Source organism: Danio rerio, chromosome 2, assembly GCF_049306965.1.
Source record: "Danio rerio strain Tuebingen ecotype United States chromosome 2, GRCz12tu, whole genome shotgun sequence".
In the NCBI taxonomy this organism is placed as follows: Eukaryota; Metazoa; Chordata; class Actinopteri; order Cypriniformes; family Danionidae; genus Danio; species Danio rerio.
In genome coordinates this window covers 46,325,180-46,349,349 of record NC_133177.1, presented here as the reverse complement: position 1 = coordinate 46,349,349, position 24,170 = coordinate 46,325,180, and the positions used below count along the sequence as shown (strand labels likewise).

General features: G+C 36.5%; 1 protein-coding gene across 9 annotated transcripts in view; it reads left to right on the top strand.

Annotated features, from left to right (window-relative positions):
* The first annotated feature begins 6,026 nt into the window (after positions 1-6,026).
* The window catches only part of crema (cAMP responsive element modulator a), a 41,177-nt gene continuing 23,033 nt past the window's right edge, over positions 6,027-24,170 (top strand). The window contains exons 1-7 of one of the 9 annotated variants that reach the window (XM_068214533.2): positions 6,027-6,110; positions 9,993-10,074; positions 11,181-11,250; positions 15,730-15,846; positions 20,011-20,096; positions 21,068-21,216; positions 22,766-22,954. In XM_068214533.2, the coding sequence (XP_068070634.1) occupies positions 11,191-11,250; positions 15,730-15,846; positions 20,011-20,096; positions 21,068-21,216; positions 22,766-22,954 (601 nt within the window). In that variant the 5' untranslated portion in view covers positions 6,027-6,110; positions 9,993-10,074; positions 11,181-11,190. Of the gene's footprint in view, positions 6,111-9,992; positions 10,075-11,048; positions 11,251-15,729; positions 15,847-20,010; positions 20,097-21,067; positions 21,217-22,765; positions 22,955-24,170 lie in introns of all 9 variants that reach the window. The other 8 variants (XM_073929248.1, XM_677932.11, XM_068214537.2 and 5 more) reach the window with 8 other exon arrangements.

Genomic DNA, 24,170 nt, shown 5'->3' with positions numbered 1-24,170 from the left:
ATGTGTCTGAGAAAATCAAAATATGAATCTTGGAACTGGAGTAAGCAAAAACAAAGACTGTGTATTTGTACACCATCATATGTAGTGATAATGGAAGTCAATGGGGCAAAACAGCCACCAACAGTAAATTAGGGAGAAAAAAATTAAGTCTAGCAATGGGTTAAAGCCAATGTTGTTTCTAATCATTCACATGTCCAAAAAAAAAAAAAAACAGTCCACAACTACTTTTTATATTGAAGATACACCATTCTTTGTGATTTTTTTTCACCAAATCAGTGACATGTTTTGTAAATTTTATATACAATTTAGTAGTTTTCATGAATCAGTGACATGTTTTGTAAATTTACTGTACAATTTAGTAGTTTTAATCACGACTGAGGTTGAGTAACAGATTTATGCAAAAAAAAATTTGAAAAAATATTTATCTGATGCATTTTTACAGCAGTTTAATTCAGTGGATGTTTTTATCCCTAACATATCAAAAGAGTAGTCAATCTGAACAGTGCACATTTTTGTTGCATAAAATGTTAATTTAAATTCATAAACAAATCATGTTTTAAAAGGACAAATGAGATGAACAATATAAGATAACAAGTTGCCAATTACTTTCATTTTACACATTCCATCTCAATTTTTAATCTCAAACCCAGGGGTGTAGTGGACATTTTAAAAGTGACTTTAAAAGTGATCCTAACCCTAACCCTAACCCTAACAGCTGTATGAAATCCAAAAGTTTACATTCTTAATCACCTGTTTCTAAATAGTCTGTTTCTAAAACTAAGGAGGATGTATTCCACCCCCAATCTCCCGGGTTGCTAGGCCCCTTCTCAAACCCCATAACATAAATTAAATATATCTATTCATCTTTACGTTTTTTTTTTTTTTTTATTTATTTCATAAATTGCTAACTTATTACTTCTTCAAAAGAATGTTTTTAAATGTCACCTCCACACATCAAGGTGTGAATAATTCAGCTTTGGTTTCCAGGCATGTGGGCAATTGTGTGTGCATTTATGTATATACGTGTGTCACATTTAACTTTCTGCTAGTAGGGCAGAGCTGTACTAAAATAGAAACAGTGGGCAGGTGGTATTGGACAGTGATACGGTGCACACACGCCCAGGGCCTGATACAGATTAGTTCTGCAAGCCCAGTTGAGTGAAGCTTTAGTGGAACAGCTGTAGGATTACAGGAGCACACTTTGATCTACGTGAGGTACAATGACCAGATGCTCAAGAAGATCCATTGCTCATAAAGTCCAGCAGCAAACTTTACTACTAGCACCTCATGTCATGCTATAGTTAGATATCGGATCTGCGCCGTCTGTGTGTTAAAGGGACAGCTCATCCAAAAATACAAATTCTGCCATTATATTATGGAGTTCCATTTGTGCCAAAATTCCCATGCCTGCTTTCTGCTTTCTACTTCCCATTTGTCTTCGTCTACTCTCATTGCCCGCATGTTTAGGAAAATCAGCATAGTTGACGTACATGTTGTCTGTTGATGTTGTCTTACAGTTTTTTACAATAGCTATGACAGTTTTTCCAATACATTTAACAAGTTTGCTAAACTCTTAACGCAGCAACACACCTAAAACAAACAATTGACAAAACAGTTAATTTCATGCTCAAAATCACACATTGTAAACTAAACTTCTAAACTTCTTTTCAAAATACAATAATAAACACACTACACCATGTCTAACAAAACACTGCGAACATGTTTCAAAATGACATAATTGTTCAAAACACAAACACATGTTCTCTTCCAACAGAAACATTCAGTCAATCAGAAAACACTGACAATAAAAACACTATCATCAGCTAAAATTACAGAAACTGCATTAGTTTATGTGTCAGCTCTGCCCTTATATTTAAAGCCTCTTTACATTTTCATTTTGTTGGTTTAGAAAATGCAGGCATTTTCGTTCTTTTACTGCAAAGATTCAATACAAAAATAAAGAAAATAATTGCTTTATAAAATTTATAGTTGATTTTAAAAAATACAGACACAGAATTGCTGCAGTACAGACTTTATTTGCAAAAGGACATCACTGCTAGATATACAAACAGAAAAACCATCGCAATTATAATAAAAAAAACAAAGTAATTTTCTATTCTGCCTGGTCTTCTGCATTTGCCCGATTTCTTCTCTGGCCCGGCATGGTAACGATGGCCCTTTGGCCTATTATGTTTCTCCTACGGCGATGCCTTTTCGCCAAGTTGAAGCCAGTCTCGTCAACATAGATAATTTCATGTGGGACTTGATTGACCTCCAACTTCATGACTCTCTAAAATTAATTAGACACAGTGTAAATGGTTCACTGTACTATAGCTAATGTATGTACTAATGAATGCCAGGTTTATTGAGTCATTTACTGCAAAACAGACTGTGCATAAAGTAATCACTGTATTGCATAACCTTATCTGGACGTATTGGTGACGGAGTTTTGCAATGTGCTTACTGTTCCTTTCAAAAACCTTATGAGTCCTTTTTTAGAACATACATATGATCATGTGATTTGAAAAATCTCAACACATGAGTGTGCTTTCTAGATGGGAATCATGTTCATATGGGAGATGGGAGCTGTCATATACAGTATACACACGCACACACACACACACACACACACACACACACACACATACATGCATACATACATACATATATGCAGGGAGTATATTTGTGTTTCAATTGACACTATGAACAGCTGTTTACTTTGGCTTTAGCCTATATAGGTTCTGTTAAGAACATATCTGTTCTGACATACTGTGTGAAAGCATTGGTAAATTGGACTGTAAAATTACATTGTTTTGGTTTTGGTTGAGTTTGTGTGTAAAAGAAGTTCAAGCATTTTAAATTTGTGTTAACTGAATGCATTTTGTGTCAAAGCAACAAGAAATGTGTTAATTGTATAGCCCACGAAGATGGATGCTGTGCTAACCGTGTTAAGAGTTTAGGAAACTTGTTAAATGTATTGAAAAAAAGTGTCATAGCAATTGTAAAAAACTGTAATCCGTTGTCCTGTCGGTTTTAGGTTAACTTAATCGTTTTTACAATTTTAAGTGGATTGAACATTAAATAATTACGTTGCCCTCAAAAAACTAAATAATTGTGTTGTTTCAACACATTTTAAACAATTGAATTATGTTATTTAATTAATACATTTTATAAGTGCAAAAAGTTTTATTCTTCTGTTGAACACAAAAGAAGATGTTTTGAAGAATGCTGGAAACCTGTAAACTTTGACTTTAATAGTATTTGCTTTTCCTACTAAGTCAATGATTACAGGTTTCCAACATTATTTAGAATATTTCTTTTTGCATTCAACGAAAGAAAAAACAATGATTTGGAACAAGTCAAGGGAATAAATTATGACAGAATTCTCGCCTCACAGCAAGAAGGTCCCTGGTTCAAGTCCCGGCTGGGTCAGTTATCGTATCTGTGTGGAGCTTGCTTGTCCCGTGTTGGTATGGGTTTCCTCCGGGTGCTCCGGTTTCCCCCACAGTCCAAAGACATGCGCTATAGGTGAATTGGGTAAACTAAAATTTTCTGTAGTGTATGTGTGTGAATAAGTGTGTGTGGAAGGTTCCCACTTAAGGGTTGCAGCTGGAAGGGCATCCGCTGCTTGAAACATATGCTGGATAAGTTGGCGATTCATTCCACTGTGGCGAACCCTGATTAACAAAGGGACTAAGCCGAAAAGAAAATGAATGAATGAATAAATGAAATTGTCCGTAGTGTTTATTTGTGAATGAGTGTGTATGGATGTTTTCCTATACTGGGTTGCAGCTGGCAGGGCATCCACTGTGTAAAACATGTGCTGGTAAAGTTGGTGGTTTCAGATCTGCTGGCAGTGCATGTATTTATCTTCTCATAACCAGCCCAAATGGTGGGCTGAATCTGAATCCCATGCTGGAGTGAGTCTGCAGTGACTCATCATTTATAGATGAGCATCTGTTTTTGCTGACAGAGGCACTGAGCCCCTCCTGTTTTTCAGTTCATTCCACTACAACAAATCTGGCACATAGTTTCCAACCAAAGCAATCAACACTGACTTGAGAGTTCTTTGCACAATTATGTCATAAATGCTGCTGTAGCCTCAATGTTTTACAGTAGCAAGCTACAAAAACTCAGAATAGACCAGTGGTTCTCAAACTGTGGTACGTGTAACACTAGTGGTATGCTGAAGAATTGATAAATATTTAAAGTAAAAAACAAACACACTTTCAACCTTTTGACACACAACACCGATGTGATCAGTAAATTGATTTGAATAGGGTGAACCTTTTATTTTGTTTTTAATTTTGTAAAGTTTGTTATGTAATCAATCATTTGTAGCTATCTCATCCCCATATTGTAGATTGTTGGGGGCGTATACCATATTTTTATATGCCAGGTGGTTTAATTATAGTTTAATCAAAGGCTTTTCCGACACACAAAGCCTACTCCAATGCACAGTAAGCAGATCTAATATCTAATTAAAATATATGATCAAACTCATATATTTAGTATACAAGCTAATATTTAGATTTCATTACTTTTTTTTCATTGCTTAATTAGGCCTGCTACTCTATGTATTTTAATACTGGTCAATATGGTGGTACTTGGAGAGACCATTTTTTTCTGAGGTGGTACAGTACTTGTTGAAAAAAGTTTGAGAACCGCTGTTATAGACAGCTTTATATTCTTTCTTTCCTTTCTTCCTTCTTTTTTATTTTCTTGCTTCTTTCTTTATTTTATTCCAGTCTTTCTTTCTTTCTTTCTTTCTTTCTTTCTTTCCTTCTTTCTTTCCTTCCTTCTTTCCTTCTTTCTTTCCTTTCTTGCTTCTTTCTTTCTTTCCTTCCTTCTTTCTTTCCTTCTTTCTTTCCTTTCTTGCTTCTTTCTTTCTTTCTTTCTTTCTTTCTTTCTTTCTTTATTCCTTCCTTCCTTCCTTCCTTCCTTCCTTCCTCCCTTCTTTCTTTCTTTCTTTCTTTCTTTCTTTCTTTCTTTCTTTCTTTCTTTCTTTCTTTCTTTCTTTCTTTCTTTATTCCTTCCTTCCTTCCTCCCTTCTTTCTTTCTTTCTTTCTTTCTTCTTTCTTTCTTTCTTCCTTCCTTCTTTCTTTCTTTCGTTCTTTCTTCCTTCCTTCCTTCCTTCTTCCTTTCTTTCTTTCTTTCTTTCTTTCTTTCTTTTTTCCTTCCTTCCTTCCTTCTTTCTTTCTTTTCTTTCTTTCTTCCTTCTTTCTTTCTTTTTTCTTTTCTTTTCTTTTCTTTTTCTTTCTTTCTTTCTTACTTTCTTTCTTTCTTTCTTTCTTTTATTCCTTTCTTTTTTCTTTCTTTCTTTCTTTTATTTTTTTTCTTTCTTTGCTCCTTTCTTTCTTTCCTTCTTTCTTTATTTTCTTCCTTCCTTCCTTCCTTCCTTCCTTCATTCCTTCCTTCCTTCCTTCTTTCTTTCTTTCTTTCTTTCTTTATTTTCTTCCTTCTTTTTTTCTTTTCTTTTCTTTTCTTTTCTTTTCTTTCTTTCTTTCTTTCTTTCTTTCTTTCTTTCTTTCTTTCTTTCCTTATTTCAAAAATGTGGATTTGCATAAATGGGTTTGCAATCAAGCTATGACATCATCATTAATAGTGAGAACTGAGAAAGTATGTGAGAACTGAGAAAGTATGTTACTCTTTTGTCACTAGATGGCGCTGTTTCATCAAACTTCTTTTTATTAAACGTATTAAAACAAACTAAAATTTTAATATTTGTTTACTTGCTTGTATTTTTTATTTATTTATTTTGAGTAAAAGTTGTTTCTAAGCTAGTGTTTTTGTTACGTTTGTTTAAGGTCTGTTACACTTTTTATTATCAAATGCTTCTTCTTCTTCTTCTTCTTCTTCTTATTATTATTATTAAGTCTCAAATGTAGACATTGTTTTGAACTTTTTCAACCGGTATAGTTTAGGGCGAGTGACAGCCTATGCTCCACCCAGTGTGTTCTTGTGTATGTGTGTGTGCGTTGTCGGGGCCTCTGGCTGCATAGTCCACATCTCCCAGACGCATCATCAGAGCTGACGTGGGCTCTACGTGTGCAGCGAGTCGGGCTTCCACTCCACCCGTAACGAGTGACGAGACTCTACGTAAAACTCGGGTAAGTTATTGCTGGCACGATCCGCCACCAGACAGACAGAAAGGATCTGGAGATGAACGCAGGAAGATGAACATGTCGCCACTGTTCAGTTTGTTTTTACAAAATAAAGCGAAGCTGTCATGGACGCTGTTCCTGGTTCAACTAATGTTAGCGCCAAACTACCGTTGACAGGAAAATAAACCCGCGAATAACTGAAAGCGATAGATATATTAACTTAAAAGTTTGGAGTTGGTTATAATCAGACTAAAACGCGCACAAAAATAGTCTATACAATAAAGCGAAATGGTCAACTTACATTCATGCTTGGCGTTATTAAAAATGTATTGCATTTGTGGAGAATGACGTAACGGTTCGGGGACGTGCAGAAAATAGTGGGCTAACCTAAAAAATGTAAAACTTTCTAGTGTTGAAAAGCTTTCCTATATTTATTTGTGAGCTTGAATGTTACAATTGTGTACCCATGCATGTCAGATCCGCGTGCCACTGTTGCTGTTACATAAGCTCGAGCTGTTCAAAGTTTGCGCGCGCTTGTTCTGTCAGTCAGAAAACATTAAGTAAACTGAGTTCAGATAGAAGTCTGGAAAGAAGATCTATATGCTGAAAGTAACTGAGAAACGAAATATTTCGTCATGAGTAGTTTGAGTCTGCTGGAATGGTTTAGAAGTGTGTGCAGACTGTGCGCTGGTCTAGTAAACGAGGAAGTGCACGCGCCTGCAGCTTGCTCTTTCTCCCCCTCTCTCTCTGTGTGCGTGTGTGTGTGTGTGTGTGTGTGTGTTTGTGTGCCGTTTTAATCACCAAACTGCTGTTATTGCATTCATTCTGAACACCAGTCAGTCTGTTTGTTTTTCTGTTGCAGTCATGTAACATATGGGTCAGTCAAGAAAGAAATAATTTTCCTATTGTACAGTAAATCAGAATATGACCTTAGATTTTTTACCTAAAAAAAAAAACTCAAAATGTACATTTTGCTGTGATTAAAGAACACCTAAAGTCATTCAGTTTAGCAATGTTTAAATTTATTTCACTATTTAAAACAGTAATCATTTGATCCCACATTTAAAAAAATACTACAGTAATTTATAAAAACTATAGTGTTATATTACAGCATTTACTTTTGTTTAAACTATTTAGTATTAACTATAACAAACTGATGGACTGTAACAATACGATATGATACTTTCATTTTTATCACAGTATACTGGTGTAATTTAGTATATACAGTTGAAGTCAGAATGATTAAATCCCCTGAATTATTAGCTTCCCCGTTTATGTTTTCCTCAATTTCTGTTTAACGGAGAGAAGATTTCTTCAACACATTTCTAAACATAATAGTCTCATCTCTAAAAAATGATTTTTTTTATCTTTGCCATGATGACAGTAAATAATATTTGACTAGATATTTTTCAAGACACTTCTATACAGCTTAGTGACATTTAAAGGCTTAACAAGGCTAATTACGTTCTCCTGGGTTTTCTCCGGTTTCCCCCACAGTCCAAAAACATGTGGTACAGGTGAATTGGGTAGGATAAATTGTCTATTGTGTATGTGTGTGAATGGGAGTGTATGGGTGTTTCCCAGTGAAGGGTTGCAGCTGGAAGGGCATCCGCTGCATAAAACATATGCTGGATAAGTTGGTGGTTCATTTTGCTGTGGCGACCCCAGAGTAATAAAAGGACTAAGCCGAAAAGAAAATAAATGAATGAATGAATATGTTGCAATGCATAGTAGAACATTATTTCATCCATATTTGGAGCATTTTAAGCTGAAACATCATGTATATGATTCATATATAAAAGCACTTCTGTATATTTAATATCATGCAAACAACACTTTTGGACATCTCGTCTTTAACTTTTTTTTATGTCTGATGCATGGAGTAAAGTACAGCACAGAAATTAATTTGTTTGGTTTTTCTCATTGAGTTCTTCTGATTAGATACTGAAGCAGTGACTCGCTGTTTTGTCATAAATTCGTCAAGCACGTTTAATTTCTCATAAGATTACGAAATGTTTTGTTTCTGCCTTATAGTTTTATGTTAGGTACAGTATCTAAGACCCACACAAAGGCAAAACATCCACTAATCTCCTTACATTTTTACACTGTAAGGAGATTAGGCTTATTGACGGTATCAAATTTTCTTGTTGCCATTAATTGCTGAAGCTTATTTCACTGTATACAGTATTGTTACGATATTGACATAAACTGAAAAAAGTTTAATAGGTACAAAATGTATAACATAACAGAAAATGTTTATTTGCTTAATTGTTAAAGTCAGAATTATTAGCCCCCCTTTAAGTTATTATTTTTTTAAATATTTCCCAAAAAATGTTTAACAAAGCAAGAACATTTTCACAGTGTGTCTGATAATATTTTCTCTTCTGGAGAAAGTCTTATTTGTTTTATTTTGGCTAGAATAAAAGCAGTTTTTAATTTTTTAAACACCATTTTAAGGACAAAATTATTAGCCCCTTTAAGCTAGTTTCTTTTTCAATAATCTACAGAACAAACCATTTTTATACAATAACTTGCCTAATTACCCTAACCTGCCTAGTTAATCTATTTACCCTAGTTAAGCCTTTAAATGTCACTTTAAGCTGTATAGAAGTGTCTTGAAAAATATCTAGTCAAATATTATTTACTGTCATCATGGCAAAGATAAAATAAATCAGTTATTAGAAATTAGTTATTAGAACTATTATGTTTAGAAATGTGCTGAAAAATCTTCTGCTCCGGTTTCCCCCGCAGTCCAAAAACATAGGGTACAGGTGAATTGGGTGGGCTAAATTGTCCGTAGTGTATGAGTGTGTATGGATGTTTCCCAGAGATTGGGGTTGAGGGTTGCAGCTGGAAGGGCGTCCGCTGCGTAAAACATATGCTGGATAAGTTGGCGGTTCATTCCACTGTGGCGACCCCAGATTAATAAAAGGACTAAGCCGAAAAGAAAATGAATGAAAAACATATTTTTCAAGTCATAATTAATGGAGGAAGCACATTTTCACAGTAATTCCTATATTTTTATTCTAGAGAAAGTCTTATTTATTTGATTTATTTATTTCTATTTTTCATGTCTGTTTCTTTTTTAAACAATTTTAAGGTCAATATTGTTAGCCTCCTTGAGATTTCTTTTTTTCAATTGGTGAAAGAACAAACCACTGTTGTACATTTGATTGCTTAATTTTTTCCCCAAATATGATTATTGATTTTTTCCCCTCTCCCCTTATTAACTAGGCATACAATAACAATATAGCCTACAAAACAGCACACAGAATACACACCCTTTTTATATATGTACAGTATATTTACATATACATTAGTGGTGTAATGGATCTCACGGTTCAGATCACATTATGTTTTTTTAGTCATGGATCAGACCATGTTTTGGATCAGCCAAAAAGAGGAGGAGACAAATAAAATTTGCAGTCCTTTTATTACAAAAACAGTACTGCAAGACACTTTTGGTTTTACCAAACAGCACCTCCAATTTAATTAAAAACTAAACGAAGAAATAATCAGCTGCATAAAAATAAATAGTAAAATATTAAGTACTGTGAAAAATGCACTATTACTACTGTTGCTGATAATGCTAAATGTAAAAATCTAACATTATATTTTGTTCAACCCATATTTATTTTTAGGCTAATTTTCAATAAATGATTTCATTATTCACTTATAAAACGCCATGTTTCATTGCTAGATGGATCATTTTTTAAGGATTATTTAGTATATTTTTAATGTTCGACTTTCATTTTTGAGCATCTAGGTCAGGGGTCACCAAACTTGTTCCTGGGGGGGGCGGTGTCCTACAGATCTTAACTCCAACAATAATCAAACACAACTGAACAAGCTAATCAAGGTCTTACCAGGTATACTTGAAACATCCAGGCAGGTGTGTTGAAGCAAGTTGGAGCTAAACCCTGCATGGACACCGGCCCTCCAGGACCGAGATTGGTGACCCCTGACCTAGGTAAATGCATATGACTGTGATTATAATCTTTACCATAAACATCAGTGGTTATATTCAAACTCTAAACTGTTATTCCAGGACTTCTGTGTTATTTATTGCGTTTTTTCAAACACAGATTTGAATGCAGAGATTCAAAGGATTAATAAACGTAGGCAAATTACCATCATTTATAATTTATGTTGCGTGGGTGTTGAGATCCCGATCTTTATATGATTAATCGTGCAGCTTACACTGAATGCATTAATGCAGGCTAAACAAGTAAAGACAGAAAAGACCTAACAAACCCACTACATCCTGAATAACCTACCACAAGCCTAAATGCTTTCATCAATCACCCATCAACTTTGATCTGTTACACCCCAAATATACATACAATTCACACATTTAAATGACATAAAAAAAACTAAATAATAGTTAAATAAAAATAAGTAAATAATAATAATGAATGAAAATAATGAATTGAAACATTGAAAATAGGTAATGAAAAAATAACAAAAACAATACTGTAGAAAATAAAAATACATGTTTACAAACACTCAGTTTTCATAATATTCATATCTGGTTCCCAAAGATAGTCATAGTCCTTTTGTTTGTCTTTGATGATATAATTTAGTCTATCCAGTTCAATATATTATACAATAGCCCTTCTAGCTTGAAGAAAACCAATTAATCGCCTAATTAACCAAACTTGCCTAGTTAACCTGATTGACCTAGTTAAGGCTCTAAATTGCACTTTAAGCTGAACACTAGTATCTTGCAAAATAACTAGGAAAAAAGATGTACTGTCATCATGGCTAAGACAAAATAAATGAGTTATTAAAACTGTTATGTTTATCAGTGTGTTGAAAAAAATATTGTCTCTCATAAACAGCACTCTGGAAATATCTGAAAAAGAATGGACTTCAACTGTACGTTTCTCTAATCCATGAACATTTCACCACCAATTCAAACCTGTATTATTGCATGTCATGTAGGATCACCAGATTGGCAAGCGGTGTGCTTAAATGAAGGGTTATTGCATCAAATTCAGCAGGCTGCTAAAAAATCGGATGACGTTTGACTCCGCAGAGCGCTGAGTGTGCATTTCCTCTCTACTCTGTTGCTAGGCCGTTCGCCATGGAAACTGCAACCGTAGCGCAACAGGAAGCCAGTGCAACTGAGAAAGCAACAAGTCAGGTACAGTCTCACTCTGACTCACTCACACGCATATAAGACTTACACAAATGGATGACGCTGGTTTCGTTTTCTGTATAAAGCCCATGCTTTAAAACGTTATTTGTAGCTGAACATATGATGTAATGCACATTTGTGTGCCAAGACAGGGATTGTTTTAGATAATAACATTGGATGGTTGGATTATTGTATTTAGATACTGCTGTATTTAGGTGAATCTCTTTTTTGTCAAATAAGTTTTATTTGGTCATTGAATAGATACTATACTGTAGTATTACTTACTTACTCCCAGGGCTGTTTATACCGAAGTTGATATTTAGCCACTCCATGTTGGTGTTTCGTAACATCTAATTTTTAAAGAGAGGAAAGAGACTAAGCTGAAGGAAAATAAATTAATTCATGTCTGATATACAGTTAAAATTAGAATTATTTGCCAACCTTTAAATTTTTTTATGTTTTTCCAAATATTTCCCAAATGATGTTTAGCAGAGGAAGGAATTTTTTTTATTTAAGTTTTAATTTTTTTTGCCTCCTCGCATGGGATCAAAATACCATTCAAGGAGTTTTAAAAAATTTTATCTGGCAGACTGGCACAAATAAGTAGACACCTCCTTTCTCACAACGAGTTTCTGAGTTTTCTCACCTTTCCAACCGAGTTTGTTCTTTTGAGGTAATCTGCAAACACTTTAGTGCTGCTGCGAATAGCCTACCTTGTAAACGCCTTTGCTGCTTATTCAAAGTACCTGATTGATTAAATGAATTAAATTGTAATTTACCGAAGCAATGTATGATTTTGTTAATAACCATGTATACAGATAAATATACAGGCTTCTCTGAAACTTTGATTATTTCACTTTAATTTTATTTAGGCAAGATTATTATTTTATTTAACATACCAATTTGCATTTTGGCACTGAAGCATATAGCGGACTGGTTTTGAAGCACTTCACCTCAGATGGTATTCGTTATTCTTGTTTATCTAGTAGATAACTGACCAACAACAAATATATATTAAAATTAAGATAAGAATGATGCATTTTCATTTTCTCAGTCTCACTTGCAGCAAGTTCAGTTGAGGGAGTGTTCAAGCAAATCATACATTTAGATTTATATGTATATAGTTGAAGTTAGAATTATTAGCCCCCCTTTGAAATGTCACTTTAAGCTGTATAGAAGTGTCTTGAAAAATATCTAGTCAAATATTATTTCCTGTCATCATGGCAAAGATAAAATAAATCTGTAATTAAAAATTAGTTTTTAAAACTATTATGTTTAGAAATGTGTTGAAGAAATCTCTCCGTTAAACAGAAATTGGGAAAAAAATAAACGGGGGCTAATAATTCTGATTTTAACTGTACATAAACAGCCCAGCCTGTAAGTATACAATGCAGTGATAATTAAAACAAACTCAGAGCAAAGGGTCAACAACCTTTTTTTTTTAGAAGAGCCATTTAGGTTTTTTTGTTTTTGCCAAATGCATTTTTTTGCAGAGTCATCGGGGTGTGTATATTACTTTAAATAATACAGGTTTTACAGGCGCAACTCAAAAATAAACAAATATGAAGCATTACAAGTTGAGCAAGTCCATAAATGAAATAGCCACAATTTATTTAAATTCTTTTAAATAAACTCTTGTTTTTTTCTGAGTAGCAGCAGAATTTAAAATAAACAAACATTTTACTATTATTATAAAAAAAGTTACTTGAAACAAAAACGTTTTAATTTTGGCTTGTTTTAAATAACAAAAATCGTACTTTACTATTATTTTGAAAATAAAGGGCAAATTAACTGCACGCTTGGTGCCATATAAACGCAGGTTGTTTGCCCTTTATTGGTGTGGTGATTCTAGTTTATCCACAGCGCCACACCTTTGCACAACACAACAATTTTACGTTTTTTCAAACACAGATTTGAATGCAGAGATTCGAAGGATTAATAAACATATGCAAATCACCATCATTTATAATTTATGTTGTGTGGGTGTTGAGATCCTTATCTTTATATATATGATTAATCGTGCAGCTTACACTGAATGCATTAATGCAGGCTAAATAAGTAAAGACAGAAAATACCTAAGAAACCCACCACATCCTGAATAATCTACCACAACTTCTTCCGTCATCATTATATTTTACAGGAAAGCCTAAATGCTTTTATGCATGTGATTTTAATGAAGCGAGAGACAATCTATCTGATGATCATTACAAATTTATCATTATTCTACAAAAAGGTGTATTAATCTGCTGATCATGTGTGTTTCGAAACGTGGGTTGTGATTTGCACGAAACATCGTTCAACTGTGATCTGTTACACCCCTAATATACATACACATACACACATTCAAATTACATAAAAAACTAAACAAGTAAATAATAATAATAATTAATGAAAATAATGAATTGAAACATTCAACATACAAAATAACAAAAACAACAATACTGTAAAAAAAAAATACATTTTTACAAACACTCAATTAAACGCAGGTTGTTTGCTCTTTATTGGTGTCGCGATTCTAGTTTATCCACAGCCCCACACACATGCACTGATGTCCTTTTATTGTTAACTAAGTTTTTATTCATTTCTGTATTGAAAACTGACATTAAAACAGGAATTGTAATTATTTTTTCAATAGGAAACTGATTTCTAGTGACGGATATACATTTTTTAACTGTAAAGTATTATTAAAGGGAGACAACTATAGAGCCACATATTTTGTTCAAAGAGCCACATGTACATATATATATATATATATATATATATATATATATATATATATATATATATATATATATATATATATATTAGGTATGAAACAATACAGCTAGCCTACAGTTCAATAAATACATCGTTTTTTTAACACAGTGTTTGGTTTGATTCTCATGGCTTGACATGTGCTTTTTTTTATTCTATAGGCAATAGGAACAGTAAACGGTTAAGGAGAAAAAAATTTAAAAAATGTTTTTACTCAAAAGCCAAGAGAAGTACACTAGTTCCTAGTGTATTGTATAAAAAAAAAATAACAATGAAATCTCACAGCTGCTGGTAGCCCATGTACAAACTGGGGAACACATAAATTCCTACATTTTGAAAATAAACATACATGTGAAGTTAATAAAAATCAATTGGCCATATCAAATCAACATATTTATACTTAAGTAAACATAAATAAACCATCTTAATTATCTCGGTGCTGAAATAATGCGAGACTGTAGTTTGTAACGCGGATCGAGTGCTTTTATAAAAGCCCACATCTCTAATCATCGAAAACGGCTGCAAATCTTTAGCAGGAAACACCCTCACTGCCTTTGTTAGTTTTATGTGTCTCTCGGAACCAGTTGGGTAGATTCAGTGAGGGATTGTTTCTATTTGGAGGACTGTATTACCTTCTCTGCTATCCTGCCTTCAGACAGTGATATTGCTGGGTGATGGTGCTGCAGATGTGCAGTCATGGTTATACGTGTAAAACGTTATTTTTTGTTCACCGTTTTTTCTTTTATTGGCATTATACTTACCGGCAAAACAGAAATGTCCTCACACCGCAGATTAGAAAGACTTTCTCGTACTGTTGCCTCACTTCGCCGGCGCTTCCTTGTACTGTTGCCTCACTTCGCCGGCACTTCCTTGTAGTGTTGCCTCACTTCGCCGGCGCTTCCTCGTACTGTTGCCTCAGCCTCACTTAAAGTGTGGAATGATGGTCAAGCGCCCCCTAACTTTAGAGCATAGTGATTGGATATTTACTCCTCATCTCAGCTCATGGATTTAGAGGCACACACAGTCAATTCATGGAGATATAAAATGCACATAAATATTTAAACGCAAAACCGAGAAAACCGCAATTCACAAGCGCGTATTGAACCGTGTACGCTTCAATAATATATTGAGAACAGTGGCATCCCTGATATATATATATATATATATATATATATATATATATATATATATATATATATATATATATATATATATATATATATATATATATATATATATATATATATCAAATCTTGTGAATTTGTCCAATGTTGCCTCCAATGTTGTAGATATCAATGTTCACCACATGTGCGGATTTATTAGGCATTCACGCATTAAGCATCTTTGCACCTAAAAACACCAAACGCAGCGCTCAGGATTGGTTTAAAACAGTTGACATGTCAACTTGCTGCAGCATACAAAGCCTGCAATGCTTGTCCCGCATTCAAGCTTTTCCCATTGGCCCACTGCGCTAGAACAGAATGCGAATGGATTGGTTAATATCAGTGGTCAATCACTCAGCTCAATTTCAGTCAGTTTTGAGCCCTGCGTTGGGTTAAAAGTTTATTTTAAAATCTTTTAAAAATGAAACCCATTGAATGGATTCGTCCATTTTGGGCCCAAGATTGTATTATTAAAACTAGCCTTTTAAAGTGTAAATGATTAGTTAATAAAGTGTTGGTTAACATTTTAAGTAAACAAAAACAGTGTTTGTCTCTGTGCCTCTCGTAGGTAAATGAGGGAGTGTCTGTGGTTTCATTACCTAATGGACAGACACTACAGCTGCAAGGGGTCATTCAGACGACACAGCCCTCCGTCATACAATCGCCTCAAATACAAACTGTACAGGTAAACACATTTAGTTTTTCATACACTCGATACAGTTGAAGTAAGAATTATTAGCCCTCCAGACTTATCAGTCCCCCTGTTTATTTTTTACCCCAATTTCTGTTTAAAGGAAAAAAGACTTTTTTTTCAACACCTTTCTAAACCTAATAGTTTTAATAACTCATTTCTAATAACTGATTTCTTTGATCTTTGTCATGATGACTGTCACAACCAGCGATCGCTCTCCAGAGGATCGCTGGTTCTCACACGAACTCAGGACTTCATTTCCGCATTCCCCAGGACTACACATTCATACTTGCACTGCTCCCAAACACGCACGCCTGCTCACTCATGTATCCTGATTGCAAGCACCAGCTGAGCCTTGTTCACAGACTGATTACATCCCATTCATAAGCCACTCTTTCACGCTACCAGGGTGCCGAGTCTTGTTTCCCTGTATACATTACAACGCGTTTCCCTGTCTTGTTTCTCCGTGTATCGATCCTAGCCTAGTACCTTGTCTTCCTGTTTAGCTGCCTGCCTTTTGACCATTTGCCTGTTTAAACGTTTACGATTCTGGACTACCTTCATATACCTGTTTGCACCTGATGACCATTGCTTGCCTGACTGTTGAATAAACTGCATAGTGGATCTTACCTCCTGTGGTCTCCTGTCACTCCACCCCAGTCGTGGTAACAGAAGACTCGGCCAGAACATGGATCCAGCAGGTATTCAGTTCATGCGCCTCCGTCAGGATGCCCGGTCTATTGAAGAGTATGTGGAGGACTTTATTAATCTGGCCCACCGTACCACCCTGGATGAAGGATGTCTCAGAATATTTTTTCATGGAGGACTTTCTGAGCCATTGTACTCCATGATGCCACAACACAATCCCCGCTGGACACTGGTACAATTTATTGATTTGGCACTTCAAATGAGTGGATCCTCCCTCACCATAGGAGAGGCGGACGAAAGTCCAAATAATCTTTTGGGGGGGCGGCTGTAGAGAGCAAGACCCGCTGGCAACGGGGCTTGCGACCCAGTTTCCACAACCAGCTCACAAGATGGCTGCTCCCAGTCAGCCAGCTCACAAGATGGCTTCCAGTCCCAAGTCTGTTCCTGCCCCTGAAAGGCCATCTCCAGAGCTGCCAGAACGTCCAGTGCTGCCAGACCCTCCAGTGCTGCCAGACCGTCCAGTGCTGCCAGACCCTCCAGTGCTGCCAGACCGTCCAGTGTTGCCAGATCCTCCGGAGCTACCACCGCCAGAGCTGGCAACACCGCTGCAAGAACCGACGCCGAAGCCAGCGCCTCAGCCAGAGCCGACGCCGCAGGCAGAGCCGACGCAGCAGTCAGCGCCAGAGCCGACGTCGCAGCCAGCGCCTCGGCCAGAGCCGCCGCCGCCTGAGCTTCCAGAGTGGTCGCCGCCGCCGCCTGAGCTTCCCGAGTGGTCGCCACCGCCGCCTGAGCTTCCCGAGTGGTCGCCGCCGCCGCCTGAGCTTCCCGAGTGGTCGCCGCCGCCGCCTGAGCTTCCCGAGTGGTCGCCGCCGCCTGAGCTTCCCGAGTGTTCGCCACCTGGGCTTCCCGAACGACTACAGCTCCTCGCCCTGTCGGCGCCATCCAGACTCCTCGTCCTGTCGGCGCCATCCAGACAGCTCACCCAGCCGGCGTCATCCAGACTCCTCGCCCTGCCGGCTCCCTTCAAGCCTCCAGCCCTGCCGGTTCCTCGCAGGACTCCAGGTCCTTCGCTGCCACGTGATCCAGGACCACTGCAGCTCCACTCTCCGGGTCTTCCGCAGCTCCAGTCTCCAGGCCCTCCGCAGCTCCACGCCCCAGGTACGCCCCAGCTGCATGGTCCTGGCCCTCCATCCCTCCCCCTGTTCTGCCTCCGCTCCGCCTCCCGCCTGAACAGTAAGTGGAGTGTCTGGAATCCACTCCTAGAGGGGGGGCTATGTCACAACCAGCGATCGCTCTCCAGAGGATCGCTGGTTCTCACACGAACTCAGGACTTCATTTCCGCATTCCCCAGGACTACACATTCATACATGCACTGCTCCCAAACACGCACGCCTGCTCACTCATGTATCCTGATTGCAAGCACCAGCTGAGCCTTGTTCACAGACTGATTACATCCCATTCATAAGCCACTCTTTCACGCTACCAGGGTGCAGAGTCTTGTTTCCCTGTATACATTACAACGCGTTTCCATGTCTTGTTTCTCCGTGTATCGATCCTAGCCTAGTACCTTGTCTTCCTGTTTAGCTGCCTGCCTTTTGACCATTTGCCTGTTTAAACGTTTACGATTCTGGACTACCTTCATATACCTGTTTGCATGACCATTGCTTGCCTGACTGTTGAATAAACTGCATAGTGGATCTTACCTCCTGTGGTCTCCTGTCACTCCACCCCAGTCGTGGTAACAAAGACAGTACATTTTAATAGATATATTTTACAAGATACTAGTATTTAGCTTTAAGGGCAATTTAAAGGCTTAACTAGGCTAATTAGGCAAGTTATGGTAATTAGGCGAATAATTGTATAATGATAGTTTGTTCTGTAGAAAATAAAAAATATATATAGCTTAATGGGGCTAATAATGTTGACCTTAAAATGGTTTTAAAAAAATTTAAAACTGCTTTTATTTTAGCCAAAATAAAACAAATAAGACTCTCCAGAAGAAAAAAACATATAGGAAATACTGTGAACAATTCCTTGCTCTGTTAATTATTCATTTTCTTTGTGGCTCTGTTCCTTTATTAATCTGGGGTCGCCACAGCGGAATGAACCACCAACTTATCCAGCATATGTTTAATGCAGCGGATGCCCTTCCAGCGGCAACCCATCTCTGGGAAACATCCATACACACTCATTCACACTCCTACATTACAGACAACTTAGCCTACCCAATTCACCTGTACCACATATCTTTGGACTGTGGGGGAAACCGTAGCACCCGGAGGAAACCCACGCAAACACAGGGAGAACATGCAAACTCCACACAGAAATGCCAATTGACCCAGCCAAGGCTTGAACCAGTGACCTTCTTGCTGTGAGCCGACAGCACTACCTACTGCGCCACTGTGTAAACATTACCATAAGTTATCTACAGTCCACACATATTAAACCAAAACATGAACTCATCTGTTAGCCTCTTTTAAACAACAATCCTGTTATTCATTTACCTGTCCTTTCACCTGGAGAACTGACCAATTGCATTGCAGCCAGTTAAGGCTTCAGCCAATCACAGGGCACAGTTTGCTCATCCTGGGATCAGTGGGATGAAGGAGAAGCAGAATGACATAGTAACAAGAAGAGCGAGAGTGGCTTTGTGGAGCAGTAATGAGATTGGGGTTGTGTGAGAGTCTATACATCTGATCTTTTCCGTCACACACGCACACAAATCCCAAGTCGGACAAAATAAATCTGCTCAGGAGAAGAAAGAAAGTACTTATGGTCACATAGCATGGTTGTTTTTTTTATGAGCATTACTTATTTAAAGTAATGGTACAATCAAAAATAATAAAGTCATTATTGTGTTTTTTTCCAAATGGATTTGGCCTTTTTTGTTATCAAGCTCAAATTATTAATTTTTTACTCACTTTTTTATGTTTTTAAAGGTCCCATGAAGTAAAAAAGTAAAAAAAAGAAAGTCCCACAATAAAGTCCCACAATAATGTTTTTAAATGTTAGTATCATTATGTTAGTAATAGGGCTGGGCGATATTGCAAAAAAAATTGTTACTACATCATGTTTCAAATCATTTGATCTAGATAATTATTGAATATTTTTTAAACTATACATTTAGGTATATTAGGATTTTTGTTGTTTAACCACTTTATTTTAATTTACCAACAGTACAAAGTCAAATATTTTTAATAGTCAAAGACAAAAATATTCAAACAAAATATCTGATCTGATAAAATAAACATAAGTGTTAAAGAGGCTCTTAAATTTGATAAATAAAATGTTACAAAGTGTGTGCAATAGTACAGGTAGATCAACATCTGAACAATTTCAAAAGCACTTCACGGGACCTAAAATCTGTTTACAGTATATAGGCTATATGGTGGTAGTTACTAAAGCTTTGTTATTCACTGATGATAATGTTCCCTTGAAGAAATGTTTATTTTAAAGGTTCATTTGGCATTGAAATGTGTTTTTATGCGTATTATCTTTGTATGTTTTCAGGTAGCTGCTGATACTGCTGGTGCAGGAACAACACCATCAGATCCTCAAAAGAGGAGAGAGATTCTGTCCAGACGACCGTCGTATAGGTAAGATCCATTCTTGAGCAACGCAGTATTATACTAGCATTATTTATAAACTATTTTATTTTTTGCAAATATTAGGAGTAAGATTTTCTTTTAAAGGTGCTGTATGTACATTTTTGACTCTTCTAAAGCATAAAAATACTATAATATGTTTGCAGATATTTAAGAAACATGCCCTGTGAACATCTTGTTTATCTGAAAAACAATGCTGAAGTCAGATATTCTGCTTTTAAAATAGGCATTCCATGCTAGAACGTCTGTCTTTGTTTTGGTTCTTTTAACCTGCTCACTGCCAGTTTGGCCAATTATATTTCAGCTCCCCGGGTTGCCTTGGTGGAAAACCGCGTATTTCATTCATTAATTCAGAAAGGCTCTCAAAGCAAGCACCCATGAGCAAAATGTGACCTTCGGTGGACATAGCATACTATAAATAAGACACAGATTTAGAGTTCCACATGAGGTTAATTTGCAAATAATATAAATGTTACAAGCGTAAACATTGGGTGAGCAGGTTACACTGTAACCCCGCGTCTTAACACGCTACTTCATGAGATTTGCAGTGATAAGGAATTTTGCTGTTTGCACCAGACAAAACATGACAGAAATTTAAATACAGCCATTCAGAAGCACAGAATATGCACTCATTCACAAAATGGTAAGATTTATAATCTAATTAATACATATTAAACCTTTAAACAATATTAGATGCTGAATCACTGAGATATGTTGGTTTATAGTCACAGTTCTAAAGTTCAATTTGTTTTTTAACGTTTTATTTTATTTTCAAGATGAACTCTGAGGTGAACTATCTGCTGCTGCTTTCAGTAGTATGGCAATAAATGTCATGTAAAATGCCATTCAAACTCACACTGTTAGCATTTAACACTGAATAAAGCACATGAGGTGTACCTAAGGTGATCATTGTCAGTTTTCTGTTGTTTTTAGCTGAGGTTTGTTTTCATCCACATTTTTAGGAAAATCTTTAATGAGCTGTCGTCAGATGCACGGGTCGTGCCAAAGATTGACGAAGAGGAGAAAGTGGAGGAAGAAGCTCCGCCCACCTCCAGTGTTGCTATGGTGACGACTCCATCTTCAATCTACCAGACCAGCTCAGGACAGTACAGTACGTCCCACGCCTGAGATATTCATTGAAAACCAATGATGCTAATATGCAGTTGTTATTATGGTGTTAAGGGCAGAGCCAAACTCTGTGGCTCCAATGTGTCATCAAGTCAAACCTTAGCCGCGCCCCCAAAAATTTCTTAACGCAGAATTGGTGAAAAACACAGTTCTGTATTACATACTTTACCATGATTGTCCACAAGCCAACAGCAGAGAGCTTCTGTTTTTCACTTGTTGAGTTGATTAAAACAGCTGTTTCCAATCAATCAGGGTAATTAGGATGCTTTAGAACAGCTTGGACTATTTGGAATGGTATAAAACTTTAAATTTCCTATAGACTGTGACATAAATATGAACATGAGTACACACTAAAAAATGCTGGGTTCCTCACAATTCCTTCATGTTGTCCAAACAGAAATCGATAAGGTTAACAAATTTAAGTTGATTAAATATAAAATAATTAAGCTGTCCCAAAAAATCCTAAAGAATTGTGTTAACTTAAAGGAATTAAGTTAACTTATTAGGTTTTACAAATTTGAGTGGATTAAACATGAAAGAATTAAGTTGTCTCCACAAAAAATAACTGTGTTGTTTCAACTCATTTTAAATAAGAAGTTTGAGCAATTTTGGATAGGACATTTTTTTGTTCAAATGTAAATAAGAGCAAAAAAAAAAATTATTTCCACTATGATGCCTTTGTACATCGTCTTATTTTCTGAAGCCTGTGTTATTTCTGGAAAAAAAAAACCTGGCTGAGTAAAAGAAAGTAACATAGGCTCATTCTGAAAACATAGCCCTATATACGTTTCTGGAGATCGCAAATTATGTAGCCAGAGGTACGTATGGCTGCATTTCGTCTTTAAAATGAATGCTACGGGGTGGTCTGGCGGCGTTCCTTTTTTCACTTCCAAGCTGGCTGCTTACTTCCGTATGGACGGCTTACCCCTTGTTTCCAGATGGCCAGTAGCTCACCATGTACGTTGTCTGACTTGAAAGGCAGAAAGGAGTTGATCACGACGACAGGGTGCAAGTCCGGCAAAGTAGGGTTTCAGAAAGCGGGTAAGACTAAAACAGAAACCAAAAAAATAAAATAAACAAGTAAATAACAGCATAAGGATGTGATAAAATCTGAAAATATGGTAAAATATGGTATAATCAGAAGAGGGCTTGTTTTTCTGGATTGCTTTTTAAAACTGTCGGTTGGGTTTAGGTAAAGAGAAGGGTCGATCAGTCAATCAGTCAGTGAGTCAACAGCAGCTTCTGGTGGTTTTACGCAAATGGCACTTGCGAGAGAATTTTGAGATCTTAAAAAGCATACACAGCGGCCTCTGGTGGATTTGCGAAAACAAAAACTGCAAAAAAAGTAGCTTCTGGGATGTATTTGGTGCTCTCCAGAAATGTATATAGTGGTAAGTTTTTAGAATGAGCCTGGGTTGGTGACCTTACATCCAAATTTGTCAGGGGTATGAATAATTTCGGGCTTGACTTTATATTGTCATATTGCACAGCCCTAGGTTCAACACTGTACATCTTCTTGTTTGTCTGTGTAGTTGCAATCACTCAGGGTGGAGCAATCCAGCTGGCCGGCCCTGGAGGAGAGGCTTTACAAGGGGTTCAGGCTCTGACTCTCCCCAGCCCCGCCACACCTCAGCCCGGGGCCACCATCCTGCAATATGGAGCACAGCCTGGAGACCACGGCCAACAGCTGCTGCTCACAGCTGGACAGGTGCTTGTTCAGGGTAAGACATGGGAATACAACTACTCCAATAGAAAACCCCTTACTGTGTTTTGTACCACATTCCTCCTTTTTTATTTGAGAGAATAAGCTTACATGCACTGTAAAAATATGCATAAATTTGCATAAATTTTGTGATTCGTGTTTTTTTTTCACTTATTTATGCCATTGAATTGAGATCTTGGTCTTTCCTCTAAAAGTGTTTTTTGTTGAAAAGTTACTTTTTTTAATAGTTTGAAGTGATATATTGTCTGTGTTTGTGTTGTAAATGACAGTACAAAGACCTGGTAATGAGCTGCCAGTGCTTTTTTTTGTTATTTTACAAACTCTAAATTACTTCTTAAACAATATCTTCTCTCAAACTACAAAAATGCCTATATGAGTCACTTTGTTAATCTGCAATGTTAAATTTCAACATCAAAAGTCGACAGAGCAGAATTCAAAACTATGGAGACGGATTAGTATCTAAAGTAATTGACACAAAAGACACGGTGTACACATGCAAACATTTTTTTTTGTTTCTTGTTTAATAAAAAAGAAATAAATTTATTATAAGAGTCATTTTAAAATGCTTATATTTATATATTTATTACTGAATGATAGGGTCTATTTAACAACAGCCTGTTTACGTTCATCAGATATGATGGAAATGAAGGATCCTATTATACACCCGGTGCAATAAGGCGCAAGACGTGTTTGGGCGATTTGTTGATACTTTCAGACCAGCGCATTTTTAGGTTGTTTAAATAGCAAATCCATTTGAGCCACTTTGTGAACTCATGGATGTTCCGGTCTAGAAAGGAGGTGTGTTAGGGCGCATTGTTGGAGCGTTGTTATTTTGAGGAACTGAAATAGACTGCGCCAGTGACCAAGTAAAAGCTGGTCTTAAGTCCAGTACAGAGTGCGTTAGTTATGCGTCTATGCATGTTCAAACACTTATTGCACATAGGATCTACAGCAATACACAACTATCTTTAAAAATGGAAAAAAAAATAAAGGATTAAAATGTAAAAAAAAAGATTATTTTCTACATAAATTAAAAAACACTACCTCCATGCCTTCTTCATGTTGGCGGCTTTTTTCATTGTATTCTTGACAATTTGCATTTGTATAATGTTATTATTATTAGCACTATTATTAATTATATGCACATTTATATTTGTTTTAATAAAAACATGTTTAGATTTGTCCACCCGTTTTGGAGACGTCTGCATCACCAT